The 27,583-nt window shown below is 37.9% G+C and overlaps 3 protein-coding genes across 5 annotated transcripts; 1 reads left to right on the top strand and 2 right to left on the bottom strand.

The window, feature by feature from the left end:
• Positions 1-978: 978 nt before the first annotated feature.
• On the top strand, positions 979-8,320 carry LOC124222768 (uncharacterized). Its single transcript, XM_046634085.2, has 6 exons — positions 979-1,171; positions 2,880-3,366; positions 4,168-4,436; positions 4,535-4,769; positions 5,528-5,856; positions 6,683-8,320. The coding sequence occupies exons 1-6, from the start codon at positions 1,145-1,147 to the stop codon at positions 6,857-6,859; spliced, it is 1,524 nt and encodes a 507-aa protein (XP_046490041.1). The 5' UTR covers positions 979-1,144; the 3' UTR covers positions 6,860-8,320.
• LOC124222767 (integrin alpha-PS5-like) lies at positions 5,850-15,156 on the bottom strand. 2 transcript variants are annotated; one of them, XM_046634084.2, is made up of 11 exons: positions 14,592-15,156; positions 12,786-13,116; positions 12,330-12,613; positions 11,815-12,268; positions 11,076-11,215; positions 10,366-10,827; positions 9,939-10,102; positions 9,257-9,768; positions 8,719-9,014; positions 8,331-8,396; positions 5,850-6,073 (listed from the first exon to the last, which is right to left on the bottom strand). In XM_046634084.2, the coding sequence occupies exons 1-10, from the start codon at positions 14,988-14,990 to the stop codon at positions 8,352-8,354; spliced, it is 3,087 nt and encodes a 1,028-aa protein (XP_046490040.1). In that variant the 5' UTR covers positions 14,991-15,156; the 3' UTR covers positions 5,850-6,073; positions 8,331-8,351. The 2 variants fall into 2 exon arrangements, with proteins under 2 accessions (XP_046490040.1, XP_046490038.1); XM_046634082.1 differs by lacking the exon at positions 5,850-6,073 and having other exon boundaries at positions 7,904-8,396.
• Positions 15,157-15,264: 108 nt separating this feature from the next.
• On the bottom strand, positions 15,265-26,627 carry LOC124222766 (integrin alpha-PS5-like). Of its 2 annotated transcripts, XM_069137638.1 has the most exons (10): positions 26,198-26,627; positions 23,947-24,313; positions 23,302-23,612; positions 22,058-22,535; positions 21,301-21,455; positions 20,590-21,063; positions 20,120-20,283; positions 18,748-19,265; positions 17,507-17,793; positions 15,265-16,681 (listed from the first exon to the last, which is right to left on the bottom strand). In XM_069137638.1, exons 1-10 carry the CDS (start codon positions 26,585-26,587, stop codon positions 16,607-16,609), a joined length of 3,219 nt encoding a protein of 1,072 aa, XP_068993739.1. In that variant the 5' UTR covers positions 26,588-26,627; the 3' UTR covers positions 15,265-16,606. The 2 variants fall into 2 exon arrangements, with proteins under 2 accessions (XP_068993739.1, XP_046490037.1); XM_046634081.2 differs by lacking the exon at positions 15,265-16,681 and having other exon boundaries at positions 17,592-17,744.
• Between the last annotated feature and the right edge of the window lie 956 nt (positions 26,628-27,583).

The raw sequence follows: 27,583 nt of genomic DNA, 5'->3' as shown, positions 1-27,583 counted from the left end.
TATTGTCTTCCTCCCCCCCTCTAAAATTCGTAAACAAACGAAGTTATGCGACGAAATCCCAATGTAGTGTATTTCAAATGTTTTTATACAGAGGATCGAATATTTCTGTTTGTATGCAATACGTACCAGAATAATCCGTCGAGTCTTTATACGAAACGAGTTTGTTTGTTAAGCAATTTCACTTAATGTAGGTATGAAATTCACGAAATTACAGAAGTAGCGAGTAGTTATTACCAGACATAAATACGATGAGAGGTTATCTCGTGCGACCGTCCGAAATGACTACCGGCGGAATTTGAATTACTGCAAGATTATTGGCGAACGAAATAGTATGAGTGCCAGTCACGGTGCCAGTCCACCCTCTTTGGATGCATTCTGATATTAGCTCCCAGTGCTGTCAACTGTCTTTTATTTCTCTTGCACTGCTGAGTTCGTGACTAGCTCTGCATCTGTCCTAGGGAGTTTTTGGCGCCGTCAGCTAATTTCGGAACGCACCCTTTAATTAGTACTACTGAGTACTACCCTTAGAGCATAAACTACTGGTGGTAGTTTCGGGTGAAAGTGTAGCGGAGGAGTGAGAGAAACAGATATATATATCGGAAAATGAATTGTTCTTCTACATGGCTATAATGAGATTTTCAGGAATTTGCGAAGGAACTCGTAATTTATTCTTAGAATTTCTCAAAAATTTCACCAGTCTAGAATTATCTTTTCTTATTTAATTCCACATGAATTTCTATGCACATATTATCATTAGACAATCCATTGAATTGAAAAATGATGAGCATATATGAATTTTGTCAGAAAAATGGCCTTATAGCTATAGATCTTAATCTTGAGCACGTTTATGCGTCACTTTCAGAGGACGCACGGTGGTTTGAGATTTTATCATGGCCCGGCCTCTTGACCAATGCCCGTTTATCGTAGACTAGCCTTTAACTTTTACGCGTCGACGCTGTAAATATATACGACAGTCAGCAAGCTGTCATTATAGAGTATACGTCACCACTGTAAATAGAAGTGCGGAGCGCCTCTGAGGAATACTGAGGTAGGAATTCCTCGGAGCTAGTTCCAGGTCTTCATATCCGCACGGAACAAAAAAATTTGTGTTCAATTCAAGCCGTGTTCATTGCCCGATATTAACATGGCCTCGTCTCCAGTTTTAAACCCCGTGAGTATACAATATAGACAATAAACAGTTACAAATCACTTCCCTTTAACTGCAGCATTATGCCACTGCATGCGCAAAAAGTCGCGGAATATAAATTGGATTTTAATACTCTGGATAGTAGATAGCTAATTTCTAAAAATATGATTATATATCGCTGTACTTGATAAATCGTTACTGTTACATAATTTTCCAATTGCATTTCGCAAAGTTAACACAAAACTCATCGTGTATTTCTATCTTGAAACCGAATCAGTTTTGAATGTAATTGGGTCACATTCCATTTCCAAACGAGTTGTTGACGCAGAATATTATCGATGCTCTTAAAAAGTAATCATATGATGAAATCAAGAATACAAATCCGAATGCATTTCATAGTTGACAAACAAATGTAGATAGCAACTATTTATTGCTTGGAATAAGAAAATGTTATAGTTTTCGCGGAAAAAAACAAGCGAGCGTCAAACGATAAATCGATACAATAATGCGTTTACTAAAAAGATTCGACTATAATTTTCGAACTGACCAGCGGACGATTATTAGACCCAGGTCCCGTAACTATTGTCATTATACAACTATTGTGATTGGTTGAAATTGCGCCCAGAATGCCCTGAAGGCCTTTTAAGCTACCTCGGAAATTCTGATTGTACCATAATTGACTGTAACTTTACACAACCATCCTTGTTTATGGGAATGCTCGGAAATCTTTCGTATGCTCGACCTTGAACAATTCAATGACTGAACGCGAGTTTACGTAACTTGTATCACGATTTGTGAACTATTTGCGAAATATATGTTTTCACTGTTGATTAAGAAAAATTATTACAACGATGTTTTAGATACCCCATCTTAAATAGTATATCATACATGATTTATTGCAGATTATACATGAATTTTTAATGGGTGTAAACATTTATAAATAAATATTCTACATCTGAGCTGTGACTTTTTGTTACTTTCCGTTTGTAGTATGTGAACATTTTTGACCTTCCGCAAGCAATAAAAATTTCAACGCCTTTGATGAAGAAACACATGTCATTGCAAATTTTCAGGTTTTATGTTTTAACGATCTGATTATTTACAAAGTTATCACGATACTCAGCATCTTTTGAAATGGTGCAAACGCTGTATACTCAAAATATGTTACTTAGAGAAATGAGATTGGAATTCGTAACATGAACACACTTATAAAATATAATTGTTATCAGTGGTAATATTTTCATGAAAAATACGAGATAAATATACTATCGTGAGTCAAAAATATGACATGGTTTTTGTGAATAAAAAAATTTACATTTCAAAAACAAAGATGTAAATGATTCAAAACGAATGAAGAGATATTACATTTATTATAGTTTATGAGGACAAATTTTTTATTTTCCTCTATCTAGTAAATTCAAATGACAAAGTGATGAATTATAGCATCTTTGTAAAATTTGGTTCAAAAGATTATCTTTGATGATAAAAATCCAATGTATTTTTACTCTATTCTCGGCTGACTCATAGACAGCTAGAAAGGCCTGATGTTAAAAATAAAATGATACAGAGACCTTAATTAAGTAAGCACCCTGAATTCGTCCAGAACACAAAATCGTCTATCTTTATACTCTGTCAGATACACATGAATTCCACACTCTTTCCAATCAGCTGAAAGCACTCGACAAACGCTTTATGATCTCACAATCAAAAAGAAAATTTGATACTTTTGTAGGATATTCCCTATGTTGGCGAGGTAGAGGGTGGACTCTTTCCTGGCAAAATGGTCAAAGTCCAGGGAAAAATACCGCCGCAAGCAGTTCGATTTGCAATAAATTACCAGCTGGGGCCGAACATAAACCCCCGAGATGATATAGCTATTCATGTATCGCCTCGATTCCCAGAGGGTTTTGTTACCAGAAATCATATAGAGTCGATGAGCTGGGGCAGGGAAGAAAATGAAGGTCCCCTTTGGCTAGTACCGGGTGAAGAATTCGAGATAATTATATTATGCGAGCAGCCTTGCTACAAGATCGCTATCAACGGCAGGCACTTCACGGAGTTTGCCCATCGTCTACCCTATAAAAAAGTAACTCACTTGGTCATCGACGGTGATGTCGAAGTCGCTTCCATCAGATACGAGAGCGGCACTCCAGCCACACCACAGTCGCCAAGTGCACCAATTGTGCCAGATGTTCCCGCAGCTGATTTTGGACCACCAGGTACATATACTGTTCTTTACCTTGTATCTGATCGATCTGCTCATTGTTATGGAAAAGAGAATATGAAAAATTACTAGGATTGCCATGAAAGTGTGACTTTCGATTTCCTTTTCTCTCTCACGCTTGTTATAAAGCATCTTACAAAGCATTGGGTAAGCATTATCTCTTTGTCGCGGTCACACTGATCTTTTCTCTAGAAGAGGAACCCAGTTATTCCAAAAACATTATCGTCGAGCTGTCAACTGCCATTGATTATATGAACACATTAGGACCTGTTAAACAAATATTATATCATGACTATTTGTACTGTTGAGACCCTCTTTCGATTTTCAGACGATGCTTTCTCAAACAGAGTTCTCATCGCTGAACAAAAACCTAATGTAAATTTGACGATCAATCACTTTTTGGTCGTTCGAACAATACGCTTCTTTAACCTGTTAACAGCTGGGAAATATCAGTTCAAATCGATCTTTCATTAAGCGTGAAATTTATAACAAATTCAATGTATTTCTTATTTCGAGTCCCCAAGTTAACTGCTGGCCGATATATTGACCTGCGTCGCCATTAACAGGTTAATAGACTCAATCTGTACAATGCATGTGATTTTAAATATGTGTGTTTAAATGAAATCACAATATTGATCAATTATACTTGAAAGACTGTTTGCAACAAACATACTTGAAAGCGATACTGAAACAACTGTTGCAGGTGTCTAATATTAATCACATTCTTGACGATGTGATCTATCAAGAAACATGGATACTGCGAGTATTTTTATTCTAAGAAATGATTCACTCTTAGGTCCAGGAGGCCTGTATCCAACCTTGAAAAATCAGGACCCTATGGGACCTCAGGGAGGTGGCTACCAGCCTCCAGGTAATTACGGGTCACATCCAGATGCCTACGGTGGACCCGGCGGATACAATCCACCGAGGGCTTACGGTTATCAGCCGGGCTACGAGAAGCCTGAAGAAGAAGCTGCATTTGGAGGATGTATGGACAAAGTGGGCCTTGCTCTTGGTGGACTTGTTGCAGCTGGTGGCGTTGCGGCAGCTATGCATGCCATGAATGTGAGTTTGAATCTGCGAATCGGGGACAGATACAGTTGAAATTGTCGATTAATTTTCCCAAAGCATGTGTTTCATTCCGCTAACATTATATGATTCAGAAAAAAAAGGAACAGGAGCAAGATCATGAGAAATCAGATGCGTCCAAAACGCAATCAGAAAGAGAAGGGGGTTTTGGCGGTTTTGATATGGCCTCAATTGGCTCCGCTTTGGCAAGCACGCTGGCTTCTGGTGGTTTACAAGGTGACAACAGATCTTATCCCGGGAGTGGCTATCCGCCTCATGATTCCAATAGCGGTGGCGGTGGCGTGTTGGGATCCATCTTAGGAGCACTTGGTACGTATAGATAATTTTTACAGGCAAATGCCTGAATGGATTGTACGAATTGTATTTTTATACAAAATGTAGACTCGCATCTAATTCTTCGCAAAACTGATAGTTGAATTAAATATATCATAATTCCTTGGCAAGAATGGTATTCAAAAAAGTTTCATAAATCTAGTTTCATTGAAAATATTCTTTCGTAGGAATATCCAAATTCTTTCAGCTGCACTGTAAAAAACATTATTTTCTAATTTGTCTCAAAAGTCCACCTCACATCTCCATAACGTGATACCGTGAGAAAATACCCAGAATCGGGAGGCATTTGAATTTTTCAGAATTCTGGTACAACTTATGAGTTTTTTTTTATTAAGTAAATTAGTTGTATTTTCTCATTGATATAACTTGACTTGGTTAGAAACAGTTAAAAAGACAAAAATCTAAATCTAATTGTTCTCAGAAATTCATTTAATTTTTACATTTTAACTAGATTTAGTCTAAAATAATCGGAAACTTGAAAACTGAGAATTGTTCAAATTTTCAATAGAAAACGAAATCTCTCAAAGATATTCGAGTTCTTTCTGGAAGCTCTGAGAATTTCTTCAAATACCAGTTCACGCATCATGGGAGTAATTCAATAGAAATAATATAGAATTTTTCTCTGAACACTGAATATATGGCATATTTTAAAGAAACTTGTAAAAGTTTTTTCACCACGGTTCTCGTACATTACTCTTCTCAGTCGTCTCTGTAATTTCATATTGAAAATCCAGGCAGTGGAGGTGGTGGCGGCGGTGGTGGACATCAGCCGTCGTATGCACCACAGCAATCTGGAGGAGGCGACGCGCTCGGTGGAGCCTTGAGTTCAATCCTGGGTGGAGTTCTTGGAGGCGGAGGAGCAGGACGAAACCAGCAACCGAGTTACCAGCCTGGTTATCAGCCTGGATACCAGCCATCCGGGGGATACAATTATCAGCAATCAGGTGGATACCCTTCTAACCAAGGTTCTGATGGTTCTAATCTTTTATCGGGAATCGGTTCCGCCATTGGATCATCGCTCTTCAACTCCGCTCTAGACGGACTAAGCAAGCATGGCAAGGACGTAAGTAGTAAAGCAACAAGAAACTAAAAACTGAACTAATTAATCTATATGATATGTTTACTGTATAATTATTGCAGTGTTGTACATTGTCCGGATTGTTGTATCTCAGATAAATTTCCGTTTATATTTATTATCATATAGAGATGACGTGGATTAAGTATATCTTTCATCTTCATCTAGATAAATCTGCCCATTCTCATGTTATCATTTCGATTATCTGAATGAAAATTTTTTTTATAGATATAACAATTATACTCATTTATTTACTTTGCATTGAATATTTATAGGCTTAAAGAATTGTGTTTATATTGCCAAACTGTGCAATGGCAACGAATCAAGATTGTCAATTTTAGTAAGTAGCTTTTAAACGAACAGTCAAAACTATAAAAGTGGAATTAATTTGTACGAATGATTGTATAACTATTGCGAGGGAAATATGTAACAATATCTCACTTTCATTGCAGTGGTTTTACTAATGTTTTTAAGAATGTATAACATGCGCATGAGGTATCGTATTTCATAGTCAGATACAGCAAAAATCTATATGCATAATCACAGAGAACATAATTTAATAACAAAAAAAAAAAAAAATGTATTCGAATAATATCTGGAATTTACTAGATTGAAGTATATTTCATTAACATTAATAAGATGTTGAAAAGGGTTGAATAAACAGACGATCTTTTGAAGCAAGCCTTTTAATGTGAGACAGAAAGTTACTTCTAGTGGTTCCATGAATTAGGCCTGCTTGAAGAGATCATGACACTGTTGGCAAGCGAATGGCACAAGTACCTTTAGCTTAAAATTGACATTTATGTACTTGCAGAAGCCTCAAGGATACAACAACCAGCCGCAGGGGCCAGTCAACTACGGAATGCAAAATGATTCTCCCAGCCCTCGACCCGCCTCAGGTCCGGCAGGTCCCCCTTCGTCTGGCGGAGGTAGCAAGCTTACGGCTGCAGAAATTTCTCGTGGACTTGGTCTTGGCGACGACGAGGACTAATAAGTACATTCTTGATGGTACAATGAAAAGTGTCCACACGTCTATATTTCCATTTCTTATACAACAAGATACTGATATTATGCTACTACGTTAATTGAAACCTCGATACTCCTGGCTAGTAGAAGCGAATGATCGTAGGCAGGATGTCAATATGCACATAGTGGAGTGAATAATTTTATGTGTATACGCTAAGTTCTCAGTGTTCAGAATTTCGTCGAAGGTGGTATCATACCGAAATTAAAATTTCAGAACAAGAGCGTCATTTTCGAGTCTTCTGCATAATGTTGTGCAAAAATTGTCTGTTAATAATACAATATGATATGAATAATAATAAAATATACGTCTGTGAGGTTTACCTCGACTACGAATCTCTTCACAGCGAGTAGTCGGTACATTAATACCTTGCGAAAGGTCAAAGGTAATTTATTAAAATACATTGGAATTTCTGTGGAAACTAGTTTTAGTATATTTGCTAGGAATCCATGTGGAAATTATTACTACGGCAAAAATTTTTGTACTTATATAAGATACATTTTCAGTGTGCAAGCATACATAGAATATCGGAGATTGAGGATAAATTATCATTAGTATGGAACACTTTTCACTGTACCTAAAAGATCAAGTAAGTTGGGTAAGAATCAGATATTCGGAGTGTGAACAAGGCCTTGAAAAAATTATAATATGATATTAAAAGTATCTGTAACGCATAGAATCTCTGCTTGGATTAGGTGCATAAATTCTATAAAATTAATTACCGTGTACGAATAATAGCACAAATTATATGCATGTAATAAACTTATTATAGCTGTTACACGCTCGTTGAAACAGGCAGGGCAGGTCCCCCGACCTTTTACATGTGAGAAACGTTGAAATTTTATAGGTATTGATCGTGACATACACGTATATTATACATATACTATCCCAATGCCGAATCACTCGAAAATATTACCACTGTTGGCTATCAAATTGTTGAGGTATTCCATATTTCCACGTAAGTTTGAAATGAATTTTAATCGTTGAAACAGATGTTTTTTTCATAAAATCAGCTTTCAATTCAATTCTGCATTTTCGCAATTTATTAGTATCAATGTTACAGATTTTATAATATATAATATATAAGTGTTTAAAACGAACTATTCGTATAAACGGAGAACGAAAAATACCGTTGACAAGTTTACAAGATCTGATAACGTATTCTCAGAATTGTTTACATGGGCTTATGATTAAATTACTTTTAATAATGTGTTTGTTAGTTATTCACAGTACCACCTCCGGCAACAAAGCTCTCGTTATTTTGTACAAATTGTTTAATTTTTATATAATGCTAATATTAGTCTATTAAGCGAAACGTTTGCCTTACAAATTTCGATACGTGAAATATTTTGTAAACGCACAATTTGCATCACGTACATCGTATTGTATACACGTACGGAAATCAAATAAACAATGGAATGTACGAAATACTGCTTACCTGTTACTTAATGGCGGACGATTATTCCGTTGCATTATTGGCTTGACCAGCAGTTCCAGTAGACTCCTGGAATCCAAAGCAAACGATTCGGTTGTTCAAACAGCCAAAAATATGAGTTGCAGAATTTCAGAGACAAATTTAGAATTATCTAAGAGATGGACACGTATGTCAACGGGATTGACAATGCCTCCCGATTCTGGTTCTTTAGTGAAGGATGAAAACACAACTATTTTTTTTGCTGCAACAATGTTCAGCACTGACCGAGAAATCGGAAATGTGATTGTGGCAGTCTTACAACGGTGTGAAAATCGGAGAAAAATATGGTAGCGGTTATAACAGCGTACATAAAAACCAAAAATGATTTTGAACGACCGTAACAGTGACTTACATCGGTTTGTTGCTGTAGTAGAGCTTGAAGTTCCAGCTTCTTGCTTCTCTTGAAGAAGCCGAATTTCAGTAGTCCAAGTGTAATCAAGATCAAAAGTAACAGAGCCAAAAATACAGCCAAGACTAAGATCCATATGGCTATACGATGTTCAATTTGGGTTCCAGTCAACACTGTGCCAATCATTATTGCGTCGGATGCGTTGTTCACAGTTTGACGGTCAATGACGTTGAGTGACGAAATCACGATACTGCCATTCGTTACGAAGAATATTATATCTTTCGCTTGGATGACTTTGGCTGAAATTTCAACATTACAGAGATCACACGAAACTCTCGCGATTCACTTCCAAACGAGCAATTTGATTGGCTCGCTTGAATTTCGTGGTAACCGAGTTTTGTTACAATTATTAAAAATATTTTCATAATTCATGGAAACGATTCTGATCAAGATACATTAATCGTATACTATTTACAAGTCTGATTGTATTACAACTAAAGAGAAACTTCATTCCCAACAGAGGTTTATCGTATAAACTTACGCGGAAACTTCGCCAGCATCAACTCGAACGCGAAAGTAACTTCGGCTACCGATTGCGTGCTTTGGAAAGGCGCCACCTCGCAGTTTATCGTCCTCCATTTGAACGAAGGATTCGTGGAATTGACGTATATCGTCCTGTTGTCGGGATAACTGCTGAACACTTTGCCCTCGATGACTGAAAACTTCGTGTTCGTCGAAGGCGAGTCTTCGTCCAGCCACTTGGTCATCGTCGTTGCGTCGATCCTGGCTGACGGTTCTGTACCTTCGTTTTCGGTCGCATTCTCACAGATCAGTTGATTCCCGTCCAGTTTACTACGTATTTCGCTGATTCTGACTACTTCGATTTCCTCGTCGGCTTGGATCCAATGCGTTGGAACAGAGACGCCGAGCACGACTTTCGAAATCGGTGTCCGTCCGTAGTTCATCACCAGATACGTGTGTTCAAAAGATTTGTTCGGTAAATTCTCTATTTGGTCTGTCCGAGCAAATCCGATCGTGTCCATTGTACTTTTTCTGCAAACAACAAAAAACACGTAGGTTCCTTTCGCGCTCGGGAATTCCGAAATAGTAAGCGGACGATTTCGGAAAATTAAGGAATCCGGGATGCCGAGGTGCTACAAATTCGAGTCATTTCTGTGACACGAGTATTCAGTCAGAGAGCAGTTTACAACGTCAGTTCTTACCGCGAAATGCCGACATCAGTTTCCACTCGACACGCGATCGAATGATGAGTTTTGCTGGTTCCCTCCGAAATATCGTCGCTCTCAGTTGTTGCTTTCGCCGTGAAATCAAGTTTTTCCGTATCCCATGGAATTGTTGACACATCCAAGTATATACTTATATTTTGCTGCAAATAATTCAACACTCACGTAAATCGCGTCACGATAGACGCACGTTACACGATTACCGTTATATAGTTTTACCTGAAAAATTTATCGATACAAGAATAATCTCCGATACTGACGATGGACTTTCTGAATTATCCGATGCGAGAGAATTTAGCTCATATTATTATTTACCGCATACTTCACTTTCAGTAGATATATTTCGTGGGAAAATTCAAGCATCGTGTCAGCAGCATCGGAAACTCGGGATTGCGAAGTTACTCACCGCTTTGTCGGTTTCCAAGGGATTTGCAATTTGACATGTAATTTCCGTGTAATTGCCCGTCGCCGTTCCATCGGTACATCCGACACTGTCGACGACGGTTAATGAAATCGGAACACGGATCATCGCCTTCGTGTGATACGCCGGCTCCCCGGCATTTTTCACACTGATATTCAACGTCAAGCCTGGCGAAGAATCGATTACAAACTCGTCGACGGTTTCCAGAACAATTTTTAACTTCGATCGGCAAGTGTGACTGTCACTGCCGCACTTGGCTGCCAATGTTACGTCGTGCTCGGCTCGGACTGTCGACCAAAGAGGATCGATTACGACGCAATCGTGACAGAAAAGATCCTTGCCAGTTATCTTGTCCTTGCCAATCCGCAGGATTCCGCCGGTAGGACTTTCATTAAAAGTCTGGGTTACGGAGAGTTTGATCGCCTGACGAATATTGTCATTCTTCGTCTGAAAGTTCAATTGAAAAAATTATATCGGCATCAGGGTTCGTCATGGAACTGTCTTAATTAACGGAAAGTCGACACACTTCCGTGAAAAAAAATATGTCCATTACGTGGCCTTCACCAGGATGATACATAATTTTCTCCAAATCGAATCTCATATTCGATTTTCACGTTTGAATGGGATTAAAAAATATTTTTCCTTCTTCTACTATAATCTACGAATAATAAATTCGTGATATCGAAACTACTCACCACATTGATTAGAAAATTCTCACAGTTTGGCTTTGATTTTTGAAGCGTATGAACAAAAATATGTCTTTGTTTATTTTCCTTGGCAATCACAACTTTTGCTCTGTTGTATACTTCGTCAACCGTTAATTCGTTTTCCACACCTGCGGATGGAAAGTAAAGTGGACTCGTCAAATTATTGGCTTTTGGTGACCTGCGTCATAGGCTTAGAAGCCCGAGCAACCACCGGCAATATTATATGTTTCGAAGTATTGAATGATTTTTACGGCTGGTTTTTTACTTGGTACTTTCATCGCTCGTGTAAAGTAACGAATAGTTTTAAAAATCCGATACACGAAAAGTAGACGAGTGATCCCATTCCATAGAGTTTTTAGATTTTCATTCAGATGCGACTCATCAGTGTCTCGATTTACGACAAATAACGTAACGTTGAACCGTGCAAGGTAGAAAACTCGCAACAATTTTCGCAGAATAGTCAAGAAACATTACCGAAACCACGGTCGAAGGTACTTACGAATGGATTCTCAGAAAATGTCGAATAATGTCAATTTTTGTCAACTGTCGCGACATGACGGAATATAGAATATTGTAACCGTTTCTTTCGATACTGTGCCGTCAATGCTTATCAAACGAATCACGTATCGGGTAGATCCATTGGTATGAATATTACTTGGCTCCGTGCACGCTGCACTTTGGGAATGCGTTTCGAATCGAATAGCGAGCAAGTTCACTTCATACTCACTCAGTTCTTTTTCTACGTGAACTCCTTTGTAAGAAGAACAGACTGTTATCGTAAAGACGAAGGGATCCGATTGAAGCGTTATTTGTCGCGTGTCGCTCTTCAGGGTAACTTTCGTAGTAACGACGCGTTTCGATCGGATCAAAGCTACGTGCCCTGACAAATAAGCGCCAACCGCGATGTCGGCGTATCCGTTGTGGTCGACGTCCCTTGGTTCGGAAATCGAAATCCCGAAACCTTTGGTGCTTTCGGGGGCCGGGATCTTTTGACTGTGTCCGTTCGACAATCCACTCCTGCTTCCGCGGTATACGAATACGCTCCCACTTCCGGCGTACGGAGCACCGACGGCGACGTCCGCGTATCCGTCGAAGTCGACGTCTCCGAGGCAGGTGATCGTCGATCCGAATCTTCCGCGCGGCGTCCTTCCTTCCAGGCGACTTGCGACCGCGAACGTTTTCTGCGAAAATTCAATCGGACAATTCGACCATCGACCACCGCGTAAATACCATTCGACTCACATCTCGCCTCCCCGTCAGAACGTAAACTCTTCCCTCGTCCACGTCTTTGGTCCAGTGAGGCGCGCCGACGAGCAGCTCGTCTCTTCCGTCACCGTTGACGTCGCAAGACGCCAAAGCGTATCCGTAATATTCCCCAGCCTGCTCTCCCGATCCCAAGCTGGATATAGTACCGTTCCTAAAATTACTTTCAAACACAGAGCCACGAAGTTTCGCAGTCCTTGGTGCCCCGGTCACAGTAATGCGTTCAAATGTGTTAAAATAGTATCCCGATGTTATAGCGTATCCTGCAATTTGAAATGAGATTGTTGTTTCGCAATACTGCATATCTCCTAAACGAATAATTAACCATTCACAGACATTCCATCCCACCGGAACAATACATTATAGGTACATCTCGATCCTAACTCACAATTAGATCATCGACGATTCTGTATTCTGCAATCGTTTCATACATACCGGCATACGCGGAGTTCTCTAGCGGACGGAATGGCAGCAAGTTGGATCTTTGATTTCCATCAAACGTCCATTGAATCTCCGTCAGTGCTCCGCGTCCCCAACGTTGTACCGGACCACCGATCACGGCGTTTCTCAACGAATCATCGGGAATGTGAATAGAAGCCCCGAGTCCATTCGAGTTATACCCTTCGCCATTCCCGCTGATACCTATCGTAGTCTTATCCTGATTCGAATTATTTTCTTTCGCTGCACGCTTGTAACAAACGCCTGTCATCGGGATGGGTTGATTGGTTTTAGAATGAAGTACATCCAGCCACTTTGGTCCACATACCTGCAATGTCAAGCAGTCGAGTTTCAAATGCATTTACACATCGGTAATGAAACATTTTTCTTCTTTTCGACGCAGTGATAACGCAGACGCAGTTTTTCTTTTAATCCTTGTATAGATATATTGTGGTTGCTGTCATGCCTCGCCTCATATCCTGTAGTTCTGACCGCAACTCAGACAAACCAATGTTAATGTACAGAGTCAGATGGCATACGAGTGGCATAACACACGATAAAAATTGCGAGATATAATCATTATTATGGCTTTTAACGCGAGTAATGCCTTCCAGTTATCAAAAGACGTAAAAGTCGACGTTAGCAGCCAAGCCCAGATGAATAAGTATCGGAATTCAGAAAAACTTGGTACTGGCCGTTGTCTTGAGTTTGAAAAATTCTGGGACACTCTTCAACTTCAATATTTCAAAGCAAATTAGTTGTATTTAGCGAAATGAAATTTTGGATATGATGCGAACAAATTCATAAAGCAACGATTATTCTACCCGCAAAATCATGACTCACGGAATTTTTAATAGTTTGAGCTGAAAATTAATAACTATCAAGGCACAGATATTTGAGAAAAAAAATATAGCGATACTGCGCGGTGAGAAAAATGTAGGTATTTATTTGTTCCAGTGAAGTTGAATTTTTTTGAAAAAGAATTAACCAACGATTTTTACCATATTTCATTACTTATCGTCATTTTGACCCCACTGTGGAGCGTAATTACGGTTAAATTTATTTTTAGGATAGGAGCAACTATACAATTTATATTCCACTAGGTGTTCGATTAACCAGATGACTGATTCTAATCGTAAGCAATAAGAGACATCGAAATTAAGGACGAAAATACCGAGATCGAAATGAAATTGCGTTCGTTCAATTTTCACAAGAAATTTCGTTCTGGATATCACAGGTTTCGGGATTTAAAAAGGTTCAATCTAATTCTCAAGAATTCCAAGTTCGATCCCAAGATATTTTGGAAATTGAAGAGATTCAATGTAATCATAATGATTTCAATATTGGGTTATAAGAAATGTCACTGCAATATTTCGGAAGGTGTGAGCAGGTTTTGTAAAACCATCAAAAAAGATTTTATCGACTTAAATTGAATTCGCCACGTAGCGAGCACCGCATTCCGATTTCTTATCACTGTTAAAAAATTCTTCACGGAACTTTCTATGCTGCGTTGGAAGTTTCACTCGTAAACGAAACAGTGAAATTACGATACGTTTACTGTTTGTTCGAATTACAAATAAAGGAAATTGGCTAAACAATGTAGTAAATTAAAATTACATTCTCGAATTTCACTTATATGTCTGATTAAATAATTAAACAAATGTTGTAAAGTACATTGAATTGAATTCGCAAATTTCCAACCTGACTTAGTAATTCGACAATTCTTTTCCACACTAAAGTCAGAATCATTTTTAATAATAATACGTCCGACGATGAAAGAAAAAATATTTCGGATCAACGTACCAGAACGTTTGCATCTGACCGCTTTTCCGTCATAATTGATCCACCGAGCCAAGAACCGTCTCCAGGTTTAATCGAACTGTGTTCGAAGCTCCATTCCGTGCATGGTTTGCCAATTTCGCACTTGAACACAGTTCCTGGTTCTCTGGCGTTCGGGTATCTCGACGAATTGGCTCTTGGCGCTCCAATAAAAATCCACGATCCATTCAAGTCCTTGTTCCCCGAACTCCAGAGTGCCAAAGAATACCCAAAATAGCTCGATCGACGCTGATTCGATCGGGCCGCGTCCTCGTAGAGAATTAAATTCTCGCTGTCGAAACTAAAAGTCGCGACGCGCTTCGGCGCAACGGCAAAAATAACGATGGCTACGTAAAAAGTATAACATCGTCCCAAGTAAAACATCCTTCACTGTTACGGATTTAAAGTCGAATGTGATGCCGACTGATGTAGAAGCTGAATTCTTGTAGATAAAAACTTGAATCAGCTTAACGAGTCGCATTCTTGTATCGCAATATGTGGTTTGTGGTAAAGGAATAAGAAGTATTACAGTCTGTTCATGTTGGGAACTTGCCTCATTTTATTTTGGTGGAGTTGCACGGCTTATCCGGACTCTAGTCTCCGTTAGGGAAGGAAGGATGTTATTATTGTTACTAACTGGTGCACACAGGAACCATAATTATACTTCAACCAGGTTTTATTCGATATAGTTTTCGGTACAAATGATGGCTTAGCGCTCGAAGGTCTTATGTGTTCGGACTCTTGGCTGGTACTGACTAAGGTGCCAAGAGGACACAGGCAGCATCACACTTGACCAAAAAAATGTAGCTCTGGGGGGGGGGACACTTTTTTCTTTTTTGAGGTGGAAAAATTTCACAATGAATAATAATAATGATAATCATAGTAATAATAATAATATCTTGTAATCTGAATTAAAAAATTTTTACCATTTCTTTTCATATTCTTCCGACGCACCAAGAATTCGGACCGACAACTTTTTATTATCTAATCCGCGACGAAACCAGGGAATCCCCTTTCTTTAAGGGATAATACCGGTGTAAGAATCTAAGAAATTGCCTTCTTTTTTTTTTGTCTCTTCTGGATGAAATAAAAGGTAAAAAGATGATAATATTCAAGGAAGTTATTAGGCATATATTTAAGTATACAATACGATAGATTTTTCTTAATAAATATTCAAACATGGCGACGCTGGTGCAAATTTAGATCGGAGGAAAAAAAAAATAAAAGAAAAACACTTAATTTACGTATTGATAGATAGTGAAATATGTGGGTGATTTTCTATAAGCTAGTTTGAACATTGTTTATTAACAAACAAGTAATCTTTATCTGCTTAAAAATTTGAACATTTTCATTCAAATACTCGCCAATTATATGAAAATCAATATTTTCAAAATCCCTTACGTATTTTTGTAGCTGTTAATATTTGGTTCGAGTGATTTTTTTTTCTTTCCAGCTTCAAATTTGCACCAAATACACCGCGTGCCGCGGAATTCAACGCGTCTCGCAATAATGGCTCTGGTGTGGCCATTTTTTAATATTTGTTGATAGCAATTTTTTCTATTATACAATTGTTATACTACTTCTTGAAAGTAACTTCACTGCTTACACATATTATTAATTATGATAGAAAGTTTTCCTTGCATGATCTTTTACCTTTTTTATACTGTTTTTTCATACAAATAAGTGACTTAAATCCCTAGACACGATAAATAAACGATCAACGGATTAACCAGAGATTTCATTCGATGGTATTACCGATTGGTCGATCAATCAATAGTTTAAATTAACCGGTTGCGGATCGTTGAACTTTTAAACTAGCTCATCGATTCGATAAAGAATTTTTTTTATGAAACAGAACTTTTACTTGTTAGTTTCTCTATTCTGCTAAATCACAAAACCATTCTGAGCTGAATACCAATAGTCGATTAGTTTTATAATTGTAATAAATAATGAGACTTTAAACTAGCATAATTGTATAAGATACTCAAAGTTGATTATAATTAATTACTTATGTAATACGGCTGGTCCAAAGCTTCTGTTGACGATGTAGTTTCTAAAACAAGTTTGGGACACGCCTGAAAATAATGGTTTTTGAAATTTTTAGTTATCGTTCATGATGACGGCGGTGGGTGTTTCTAGAAAGATGAAAATTCCATCCAGCCAAAGTGAATTTTGGTGCGAAAGCCACAGAATTACCTAATTCTTTATAATAAAATCTTTAGAGCTTGGAAAACGATATCTGAGCATTTGTATTGCAAAATCAAGCTACCCCAACTAGATAATGACCTTATTCATATGTTTAAGGTAGGAACGTGAATATTCGGTAAGAATTGGTGCAACCAACCAATTTCACGCTGAGAGAAATTTTTATCTCCGGTCACCACTCATTCCTCAACTACTTTCATTATTTACCATGATCGAAAAATATAGTTCAAGGTACAAAATGAAAATTAGTTTTCTGGCTGTTACCAGAAAGTTTAGTATCCGTTACTATTCCTTCTCGTCACGATCACTGTTACTATATTTTTTTTTAACTGTTGCGAAAATTTAATGCTTGTGCAAGAATAAATTGACGTTAAAGCCTTATTTAACTAAAAAAGTAGAGTAAACCTCACAAACTGATTTTGCGTTGCAATTACCGAAAAAGGATCGACAATAGCGCAAAATGTTTACGCGTACCTCGTTTTTCGTAGTTCCAACAATATTCAAACAGTTTTTTTAACGATACCTGTTTTACTCACTTTTTCTAGTTATAATAACAAATGAAATTTCTCAGTGCATGCCTCTAAGTTAGATAATCTTGTGGAAATTGACGTTCGCGAACATTTGGACGTGTTAACTATTATGTATGTATACATACGCATCTAAAGGCAGAATTGGAAATAATACTTAATACTTACGCCATTCTGTTGCTTCAAAGCTTCGAGTTCTACCTTTTTAGTTCTCGTGAAAAAACCCAACTTCACGAGTGCAAGGACAATTAATAACAGAAGTAGTAGTCCCACAGAACTCGACGTTACTATAACCCACATAGCTACATGTTGATCTTGCGGTGATCCAACGAACTGTGTGCCAACCATCATCGAAACCGGATTCATATTGGCAATCAACTGAGTCTGTGGCGTTAGAATTTTCGTACTGGCATTTGTAACAAACAATATAATATCCTTTATTCCGATTATGTCAGCTGAAAACGAAAACGAGTATTTCCTGAGGCTTCATAGCATAGGAATAAACTGTTGGAAAAGTGGATGAATTTTGTGGAATTTTTGTGTCGGCAGCCGATTATTCAATTCCATCAGGGTTTCTTTTCCTCGAAAATATGTAGATAAAGCTTTGATAACATTTTTTTTTTATGTAATATTCAATCTGTAGAAAGGATCGTTATTGGCAGTAAGGTCAACCATCTTACTAACAAGATATTTCACGGTGCTGACGATATTTCAAAAACGGCTTAACGAATTGTCTTTAAATTTAGAGACAGTATTTTGGAATAGTTTACGTTCCTTGCTACGATCCTACTTTATTTTGCTCACGATATTTTTCATGTTTACTGAATAACAATATCAGCAGTTTTGTACGGAAAACCGAATTTCAACTTCAAAAGGTCGACGTTTTCATAAGACAAAAATTAAAAAGACAAAATAAGCAAAAATTGAATCGTGGCAAAGAGGATATTCTGTTTAGAAATACTATCTCCAAATTTCGATTCAATCAGTTCAACTGTTTTCGAAGTAACATATCACTTAGTAAAATGGATGACGTTAATGTCAATAACAATGCTGCCGACTAATTGGTTGTGATAGAAAAAAATGTCGGTGACGGTTCATTTGCATACCGTTGAAGAGAACATATGCAAACTCCGATTGAACTGAACAATTGGTTGTCGACTTTTTCAGTTACGTTATAATTCACTAAAAATTAATCACACATCGATAATCAGGGATAAATGCAATCGTCGATTCAAATACCGACAAAGGGTGCGATCCGAAATTATATGGTAGCGCTAAAATTCCCTAGGACAGAGGCAGAGCTACCCACGAACTCGGTAGCGCATGAGAGATAAAAGACGGTTGACAGCACTGGGAGCTAATATCGGATCGCAGCCTTCGTCGTTGGATAAAATACCGAGTTGACTTACGTTTAATGTTAGAGAAAAGCATCTCGAGGACGAGATCGAGTGCGGCTGTGGTCCGTTTCAATTCCAATGGTCCGAACTTGAAACTGACGGTTGTGCATTTGAACGCCGGATTGGTACAATTCATGTAGAGGGTTCTATTCTCTGCAGAAGCCGCGAGTACTTTTCCGTTAAAATTTATGAAATGGTTTTTTGTTTTCGAAGAATCCTTATTGGGAAGCCAGTTGCTCATCGTGGTCGCATCGCTGCTCAAGGGCTCATTCGTATCTTGTCGTAGGATTTTGCTGTCGATATCCTCCCCCGGCTTTGAAATTCCGCCCATCATTTCATTCAGTCTGACAATTTCGACCTCTTTGTCGCTACTCACGATCCAGTGCGTTGGAATAGAAACGCTGAGCAGCGCTAGACTTATCGGAGTAATCTCGTCGTTCCTCAATCCGAAGGTGTGTCGGAACCTTATATTCGGCAACTCTTCCGCAGGTCCGCTCAACGTGTAAGGATACAAAGCCTCTTCTGACGCCCTAACGAATTGCAAAAGTATAAGAAACAGCCTTGTCAGCGATGATTCAGAAATTTGGATACAGGACATTCTGTGTCAATTCAACTCGGGTCTTACCCTCATCCTCTTGGATTTGGTCCGCGATTTTTTATATTGTTGTTCCAACTCTAAAAAGCATTTCTAATTTTTTCAAATATTCTCAACCCATCCTGACGCCCCCAGACCTTTTCAAATGATGATATTTTGACAGTGATTGCGACGTATTTGAAAATGATGAAAATGATTACATAATTTCTGTAGCCAACCAAAATAAAAGTAGGCAGGCTGTTTTGCCTGTAATTTTTTATCTATTTTTTAACCAATTAATATTTTAATTTTTTTTTCTTGCATTTTTAGGGTTCCATATATCTTTCCTAATATAACGGTTATCTTGAAATTCTTATTGAAATTCGAAAAAAAAAATCTACCTTTGAAATCATTTTTCTTCGCTTATTTCTATATGTCATTTTTGAACATTGATTGAAATTTCGTCATAGTTGTTGTGTCAGGAAAGATGTCTTGAACGTTGAAAATTCTAAAAAAAAAAAAAAATAAAAATAAAAAAAAAAAATTAATGAACAATTACTCTTTTGCCTGGCCATTTTAATTTTGATTGGAAAATTTTTGATTTTGGTTACAGAATTGACGTAATTTTTATCATAATTTTCAAAAATGTCGCAATAACTGTAAAAACATCATCGTTTGAAGAGCTCCGGAGAAATCAGGGGTGTTGTCAGAATCTGAAAAAAATCTCGAATGGTTTTTAGAGATGAAACAACAGACCCTAGTCGAATTGAGGTGGAATGCCCTCTATACCCATAGGAAGCAATCGCTTACCCTGCTATTCCGATGGCTGCTTGCACTACATATCTAATCGACAGATCAGCGATGTAGTTTCCCGATCCTGTATCGTTGCTGGACGTTACCGCTGTTGCGTTCAGGGTTATCATGTCGAAATCGGTTCGCAGCGTAGATGCGTTCAAGTATACTTTCATAGATTCCTGGAAATTTTATACATCCAGAGTTGACATAATGAGATAAATGAGATGAGAGCATTCAAATGCAGAGCCATTATTTGAAGGTAGGAAATCAAGCAGTGTTCGGATAAGTTTCCCTCGTGAGAGAAATGCGACATCTAACGGCGATTAGAGAATAATATTTTCATTCTTACTCGTAAATTTTCGTAATTTCACACGGAGAATTTCCACGAGATGGTACGAAAAATGATTTTTTCCTTTTTCAAATTCTAGATATCGGTTTCCCGGCATTGAAAGTACGCGCACCGGAAGTTAGACTAAATTACTCACCGTTTCATTCTGATCCAGAAAATTGGAGATGATAAAAGTAACCGTGCGAATTTCACCAACAGTTTCTACCTCGTCGTACGTCAATGATGCGGAATTATGAAGTTCAATGTAACTTGGCATAGAGATTTTAACCTTGGTGTAAAATGCCATTTGGCCGTCGTTTCTGACGGTTACGTCCAATTCAATAAATTCTGAGGAACCAATCACGTAAGGTTTTCCATCGCTCCAATTGGTCGTCATATTGATCGACAAAATTGATAAACATTCGATTGTGTCGTTGCATTCCAGTGCAAATGCTACTTCCAAGTGATCCTCAGGTGGTGGTCGAAGCTCGTTCAATACAGCGCAAGATTTACAGAAATTGTCACTATCCTTAGAAATACCATTCACCTTCAACAGCCCAGTCTTACTTCCATGTTTTGGCAAATTCTGTCTCACCGAGAATTTCAACGGATCGGGGAATCGCTCCACTAGCTTCAATAAATTTATACATGCAGATTTAAGTGAGTTTGTAAATATTATACCTACAACTTATTTATGCAACATTGAATTAATTGTTACTGCGGTTAAAAAAAATTCTCCCGATTATTGTCGCCCTATTACTGAAATTATACAAACGCAATTACATAAATTGAAGCATTGATAAGCTAAACGGCAAGCTGTACCGTGTCGTCGAGTTAAAAATCAGTCGACGAAATTGTTTATACTCACTTTTTTTATTTTTACTGTATAATTGTGGCACCATTCCTGTGCGGCGTTCAGGGTAGTATTAAATGTGTATATTGTTTTGCTTAGGTCGTCGATTTCTTTGTCAAAAAATATTGCTCTTTGACCCTCATCATCGATTTTTAACTCCGTAGTCACGACTACGGACAAAAATTTATAATAATAATAATAATAATAATAATAATAATCGTAAATGTAAGTGAAAAGTTAGTTATTAACAATTGACGAAGTATCTTCATTTTGCACCCAACTACATGTATCTGATATAACAGACTTTCTATAACTTTATGTCCTCGGTTTTCTGAAAATAGGGTGGTTTTGAGAATCGAAAAGTTATATAGGGTGTTCACGAATTTATGGTACTATCAAAAGCGGGTCAAAGCTGGAAGTGAGCGAGCAAGAAGTTACGCAAAGTTTACATACCAAGGGACGTGCGATTAATCGATTCTCATTAGTCGATTGCTCATTCGACCGATTAATCGATTAATTAGCCCTTTCAATCAGTCGCTTCTCCGATAAATCGATTATTCAGATTAAAATTAGTTGTTCTATCGATCAATCGATTACTCAACTTCCAATCAATTGTTTATCAATGAATCGTTGGAATAATCAAATAATCGCACGACCCTACACGTATTGAGAATCAAGTTTGACGATTTCTCGCGAGATTTCAAAGCTCTTTAAAGCGTCGAGAGATTGACATTTGAAAATAATTGGTGCCATGAAAAAGTGTAATACTCACTAATATTTGGGGGTGCATTTACACCTTCATAGACGGAACATACTTTCAATGAAAGGAACCCAGCGTTTCGTCTGAGACCGGAGTTACTTGTCAGATTGCTGGACAACTTAACAGTCAGGTTTACAACGCTGTTAGATCGAACCAACATCACGTGACCAGACAAATAAGCTCCGATCGCAATGTCGACGTATCCGTTATCGTCGATGTCAACTGCTTCCGAGATCAAAAAACCAAACCCTTTGGTGTTCTCAGGACCGGAGATTCTACGCCTGTTATCCAAGTCAAGACCGTTTTTGCTACCATAATATATATCAACGGCTCCATTCCCATCGTACGGAGCGCCGACAGCGACATCTGCAAAGCCGTCATAATTTATGTCTCCAAGACAAGTAATAGCGGCGCCAAATCTTCCTCCAGAAATTTTCCCAGCGATGTGCTCCAATTTTTTGAATCCGCAACTCTTGATCTTTTGATAGCACTGAAAATTTAACCAATTTATCTATATTCTCTTTTTGTTCGTATAATTATATGTTTGCGGTTAGGTATTACTCTTACAGCATATACTACCGGAGTTAGCTTCTCATGTACAGAAAGTAAGGCAGAAGAATGAGAGAGAGAGAAAGAGAGAGGTATATGCCCGTTAAAAGCTGTCTCTCTCGCTCTACATTTAATTGGTCAATACGTTTCCTTCCAGCCAATCAAATGCAGAGTGAGAGAGACGGAGTATCCCGAGTTTACCGGGACAATGTCTTGAAACTTGAAAATCAACCGCGCATGCGCGACTTTCATCGGCTGTTCGTTGCAGGCTGGCCATCCCGAGTTTTCAGCTGTCAAACTGTTTCTGGCGGCGATGTAGTTGATACGAATTTTCGAGATTAGAACAACAAATAATTGAGGTAGTGACTCGGAAAGGTTTGGGAAGCATTTGTCATTGGGTCGGAAAGTTGATTCTTCAAAGAACGGTCGGAATTCAATGCTTATGCTCTTTGAAAATTCAAACGTACACATTTTGCGTACGTTGGCCCGCCTGCATCGCAGACAAAAATATCGCCGCGGGAAGATTTCGCCGACCAATGAATTTGAATTATTTAGCGCATGCGCGGTTGATTTTCAATTTTCAAGAGATTTTCCCGGTATATCTCCTCTCTCATCACTTCGGCTGCAGTTTTTGCGAGGTTAACGGTATGGTTAGCTACCTCCAGTAGTATATGCTTTAAGGTACTACTGTCTTCCTTAACGCTTACCCTTCCGTAACCTTGTCTGTATATGTAGATTCGTCCGAGTTCTTCTATATTTTTCGACCAGAGTGGAGCGCCCACCAATATATCATGTTTACTGTCACCATCAATATCGCAAGAAGCCAACGTGGCACCAAAATGTTCGCCAATTTGCTCCCCATTTAGATTCAAAAGACTCTTTACTGCCTCACTTTCGCCAGTGTTCGAGGGAAATTGGAATAGACGGACCTCGCCAAGCAATTTATTGCCTCTTGGTCCGCCACGTACGTCAATATGCTCGGCATCATCAAAATATATACCCGATGTTACCGCATATCCTAAACATTTGATAAATTGTATGTGATGTAAAATTTTCAATCAATGCGGAAATGTAAAGTATATATGTATAGTATAGCGATGAGAAAGTCTTTAACTATAGATGTATTTGCATGCGGTAATTATTTTTCACGTAAAGTATTGCTGATGTTGAGGAAAAACATTTTTTCATATGCCAACAATAACTTGATCGATTTTTTTTTCTTTCACACGAAAAAAATGTGTATTACAAGAGTGAGTTACTTCAAGTGAAACGAATATCGATTTGATGCAGAAATGGTGTACTATATTGTATCACCGATGCATTGTGATTCGATATTTAGTCAGATAACGAACCAAATTGATCGGAATTGCTCCCGAGGTCGTCGACAGCGTTTAGAACAATGAAGCTGGATTCGTAGTAGTCCTCCTCAATTATCGATATTCCATGCGAATTCCATACCCCCGGACAACCCGAGACAAGTTTATGCCGCGACTCATCTTGAGTGACATGTAAGGAGAAACCACATTGTCCCAGTACGTGAAGAGGATAATTCTGATTTCCGATTCTATGATAATCCCTGGGGGGCTCTAATAGATTGATATTCTTCCCTTGTGGTTCGTTCTTATTTACATCTTCGACAGATGCCTTATAACACTTGCCGTACACAGGCACCATCGTTTTGTTTGGATCTAAATAATCCATCCACCGTGGGGCACATACCTGAACGCAAATTGTCAATAATTACGGAATGAAAAAGGAATAATTATTCGTGTCATTGATAGTTGTTTCATTTCGTTTCATCGAGTTTCAAATCACTACCGCGCAAATTAAGTTAAGTTTTGCATATCCGTTTCATCGATGTTTCCATTACATCGATAGTCGTTTCATTTCGTTACATCGAGTTTCAAAGCACTCCCGTGCTGAAAAAATTTTCACCAACGGCGCTAAAGAAGTTTTCACTTCAACAACCGAAAATATTTTTTTTTTCGTGAACTAACAATACCTACATAAATTGAAATTCAAGAATGTCATTTCTTTCATTATTCTTGTGTGAGAGAAAAATTTTCTTGAATACTAATTATTATAACGTGCACCGCTTTGCACGTAAAAATTTTGCTTATAGTTAATTTCACTCGGTCGGTAAAGACTGACTGTAAAGCACCCTCCTAAGGAATTCCACAAGATGAAGAAGCATTAAACAAAAGCAATTGAAACACAATTATTTCCCTCTTGTTTGAAAACTTTAAACATTTTGTGTTATATGCTCTCCTCGGTCAGTCAAAACGCTTAGCAATATAGCGGTTGCTTAATCATTTCCTCGATTTCATGCAGCCAAAGATAAAGTAAGTAACAACGGCACCCTTTTTAGCACCTCACTCAACCTCTATGGCGTATCTACAATATCATTTTTCTCCTAAGTCATAGACCAGAATCTTTTCCACGCCTGGCGGTAATCTATACAACTTAAACGTTAGTCAGAACAAAACCAAGATCTGAATTTCACAATTATTCCTGCTATACTGCTACTTCATATAAACTATGTAGAATTGAGCGGTGCACAGCTTTGCGGTAGACCGAACAAAATCTGATAACACTTGGTAGCGCTGAACTTCAAGCAAATGCGTTCCAATTCTATTACGTTCGTGTATTTGTTAATCCGATATAAAAGTAACGAATTCGCAATAGTAAACAGGATTAAAATTTCCTGATCATTAATTTTCTCATCCATTCTAATTCTATATTTTCCGAACTGAATCACAATTATCCCTTACTCTAGGTTTTATTTTATTTCTATCCGATCATGCTCAAATATTGCGTGCGGGTGGTTCATAAGTCGAATCGAGTCCAAATTCTATATAATTATTCGAGATAGAAAATAAAATGTTACCACTTGTTAATTAGTTAGAAAAAATGTCATAATGATATTTTTTCATCGCGATACTAGAATGTCGACAAAGATATGGATGTACAAGCTTACGCAGAAATTTGGAGGAAATCTTTCACTACGGTATAAATATGCGTAATATACATGGAATTTTACAATTCAACACTATTTTCGACCATCGATAAATGGTAATAAATGGCGATACATTTTGTTAATATTTCCTTACATGTATGTCTATACGGCTGATAAGGACAATTCCGGCCTTTGTGTTGAAAATATTTATTTCAATATTCGTTTGTGGTTTTTCTTTTCCTTTTGAAAATAAAACTTCTTTAGCGCCATTGGTGAAAACTTCTTCAGCAGGGGAGTGATTTGAAACTCGATAAAACGAAATGAAACTACTATCGATGAAACGAATAATTTTTGCACTCCTGATACTGCATTCTCCTCATTCTCTCGCAGTTTAGTTTCTGAAGGTTTCGCTTCTACCACGTGTGAACTGCACACATGTTTTTTTATTTTATTTTTTTAAATTACCTTACATGGATTTTGCTCGCTCGAATAATGAAACAGTAAAAAAAAGTTTCAGACATCAGATTTGCAAGGGTTCAGTCATTTGCTGTTTGTCCAAAAATTGAGTCGGTAATTAATACAGAATCCGGTAAGAATTGAATAAAAAAGATAATAAAACTGCGGATGGCAATGAAAGACCAACATACCCAAAGCTTTGGAGGGTTCGAATTTTGTACGATCATTGTGCCACCCAGCCAAGATCCGTTTTGACGCTGCTGGATTTTTTCTAGATGCTTGTCTATAGGCCATTCCGTGCATTTTTGACCAATCGGACATCTGAATACAGTTCCTGTCTCGGTGGTTCCTTCGTAGAGCGATGAATTGGCTCTGGGTGCTCCGATAAAAATCCACGCTTTGGAATCTTCGTTCCAAAGAGCTACTGAATACCCGAAATAGTTCTCCCGGGAATTTTCAGTAACAGGAGTTGGGTCCTCGTACAATATTGCGTTATCTACGTCAAACTGATGGGCCGCAATGCGCGCCAGAACGTTTACCAAAATACAACCGAAACAGTAAAAGTTCCCCAAGGTATTCATCGTGTATTGACGCAGGTCAAACACTGACTGAGAAATCGTATGAAATATTGTATCCCGCGACTTTTTTATGCTGCCACAGCCATTGAATGAGAATTCCTTCACCGAAGGTAAAAAAAAAAAAAAACCACAGGAAGAGGTGACATCCTGGTATTGCGGTTCATTTACAAATATGGAAATGCGTACTGGATGATTCCACACTGTACTATATTTACAACCATTGCCATATATTGTACATTTATCCAACTTTAAATTTCCGTAAATTACTTTTTTTTAAAACGACTGCTGAAGATTCGGAAACGTGCGCAAAAATTTGTAAGACGATTCTTACGTATTTTGGTCTCCTATAACTTCGTATTCGTATGACGTTCGCTGTTTTTGAACATTATTAAAATTTTAAGAATGGAAAAAAATTTATCCAAGACAAATCGAAAGGCCTGAACGAAAGGCCCTGCAGTCCTTTAACTGAAAAGATTTTCATTTTTCCAATTAACTCTGCAGAAATGGCAAAGCAATGGAACACATTTTACAAACAATTTTAAAACGGTGGGTTACCACTACTTTTCGTTATAAAATTTCCAGACTTTTCCAGGTTTTCAAGTCGTACAATTCACGTTTTCCGGGTAGGAAATAGTAAATAAAATATTATACCTCGGTTTCAAAGAGTTACGTTTAGTTATATACAGTGTATAATTAAGTACTTAAGTACCTTCACAAGCAAAGAAACGTGCTTGTATTGGTGTGTACATGCGGCGGCAATTGGCGGGAAAAATATTTTGATAGACGTGAAAAATTTGTGTGAACAAAAAGAAGCATCTTGACGAGATTTACAACTTTGGCGGAGGGATGTTTCGTCGAGAAACATATATCTGTAGAGATATTCGACAAAAACGCTTCACAAATCGTAAAAACAGAGTTTAAAATCAGGACATTTTTTTGACGTTTCCAAGAAATAAGAGTACGGATTTTGCGATACTTCCATTATTTCTACACTCAACA

This window comes from Neodiprion pinetum, chromosome 7 (assembly GCF_021155775.2).
Source record: "Neodiprion pinetum isolate iyNeoPine1 chromosome 7, iyNeoPine1.2, whole genome shotgun sequence".
Lineage (NCBI taxonomy): Eukaryota > Metazoa > Arthropoda > Insecta > Hymenoptera > Diprionidae > Neodiprion > Neodiprion pinetum.
The sequence above is the reverse complement of the archived record's forward strand: the minus strand, read 5'-3'. Positions and strand labels throughout refer to the sequence as shown.

Coding starts and splice junctions, on each gene's coding strand:
- LOC124222768 (XM_046634085.2), top strand. CDS start 1,145: ATGGCCTCGTCTCCAGTTTTAAACCCC. Junction 1,172..2,879: donor CGTCTCCAGTTTTAAACCCC/GTGAGTATACAA, acceptor ATACTTTTGTAG/GATATTCCCTATGTTGGCGA. Junction 4,437..4,534: donor CAGCTATGCATGCCATGAAT/GTGAGTTTGAAT, acceptor TATATGATTCAG/AAAAAAAAGGAACAGGAGCA.
- LOC124222767 (XM_046634084.2), bottom strand. CDS start 14,990: ATGTTTTACTTGGGACGATGTTATACTTTTTACGTAGCCATCGTTATT. Junction 12,614..12,785: donor AGAGAACTCCGCGTATGCCG/GTATGTATGAAA, acceptor TTCAAATTGCAG/GATACGCTATAACATCGGGA. Junction 10,828..11,075: donor AGAATTTTCTAATCAATGTG/GTGAGTAGTTTC, acceptor TTGAACTTTCAG/ACGAAGAATGACAATATTCG.
- LOC124222766 (XM_069137638.1), bottom strand. CDS start 26,587: ATGAATACCTTGGGGAACTTTTACTGTTTCGGTTGTATTTTGGTAAAC. Junction 23,613..23,946: donor GAGCAATTCCGATCAATTTG/GTTCGTTATCTG, acceptor TCAAATGTTTAG/GATATGCGGTAACATCGGGT. Junction 21,064..21,300: donor ATACAGTAAAAATAAAAAAA/GTGAGTATAAAC, acceptor AATTTATTGAAG/CTAGTGGAGCGATTCCCCGA.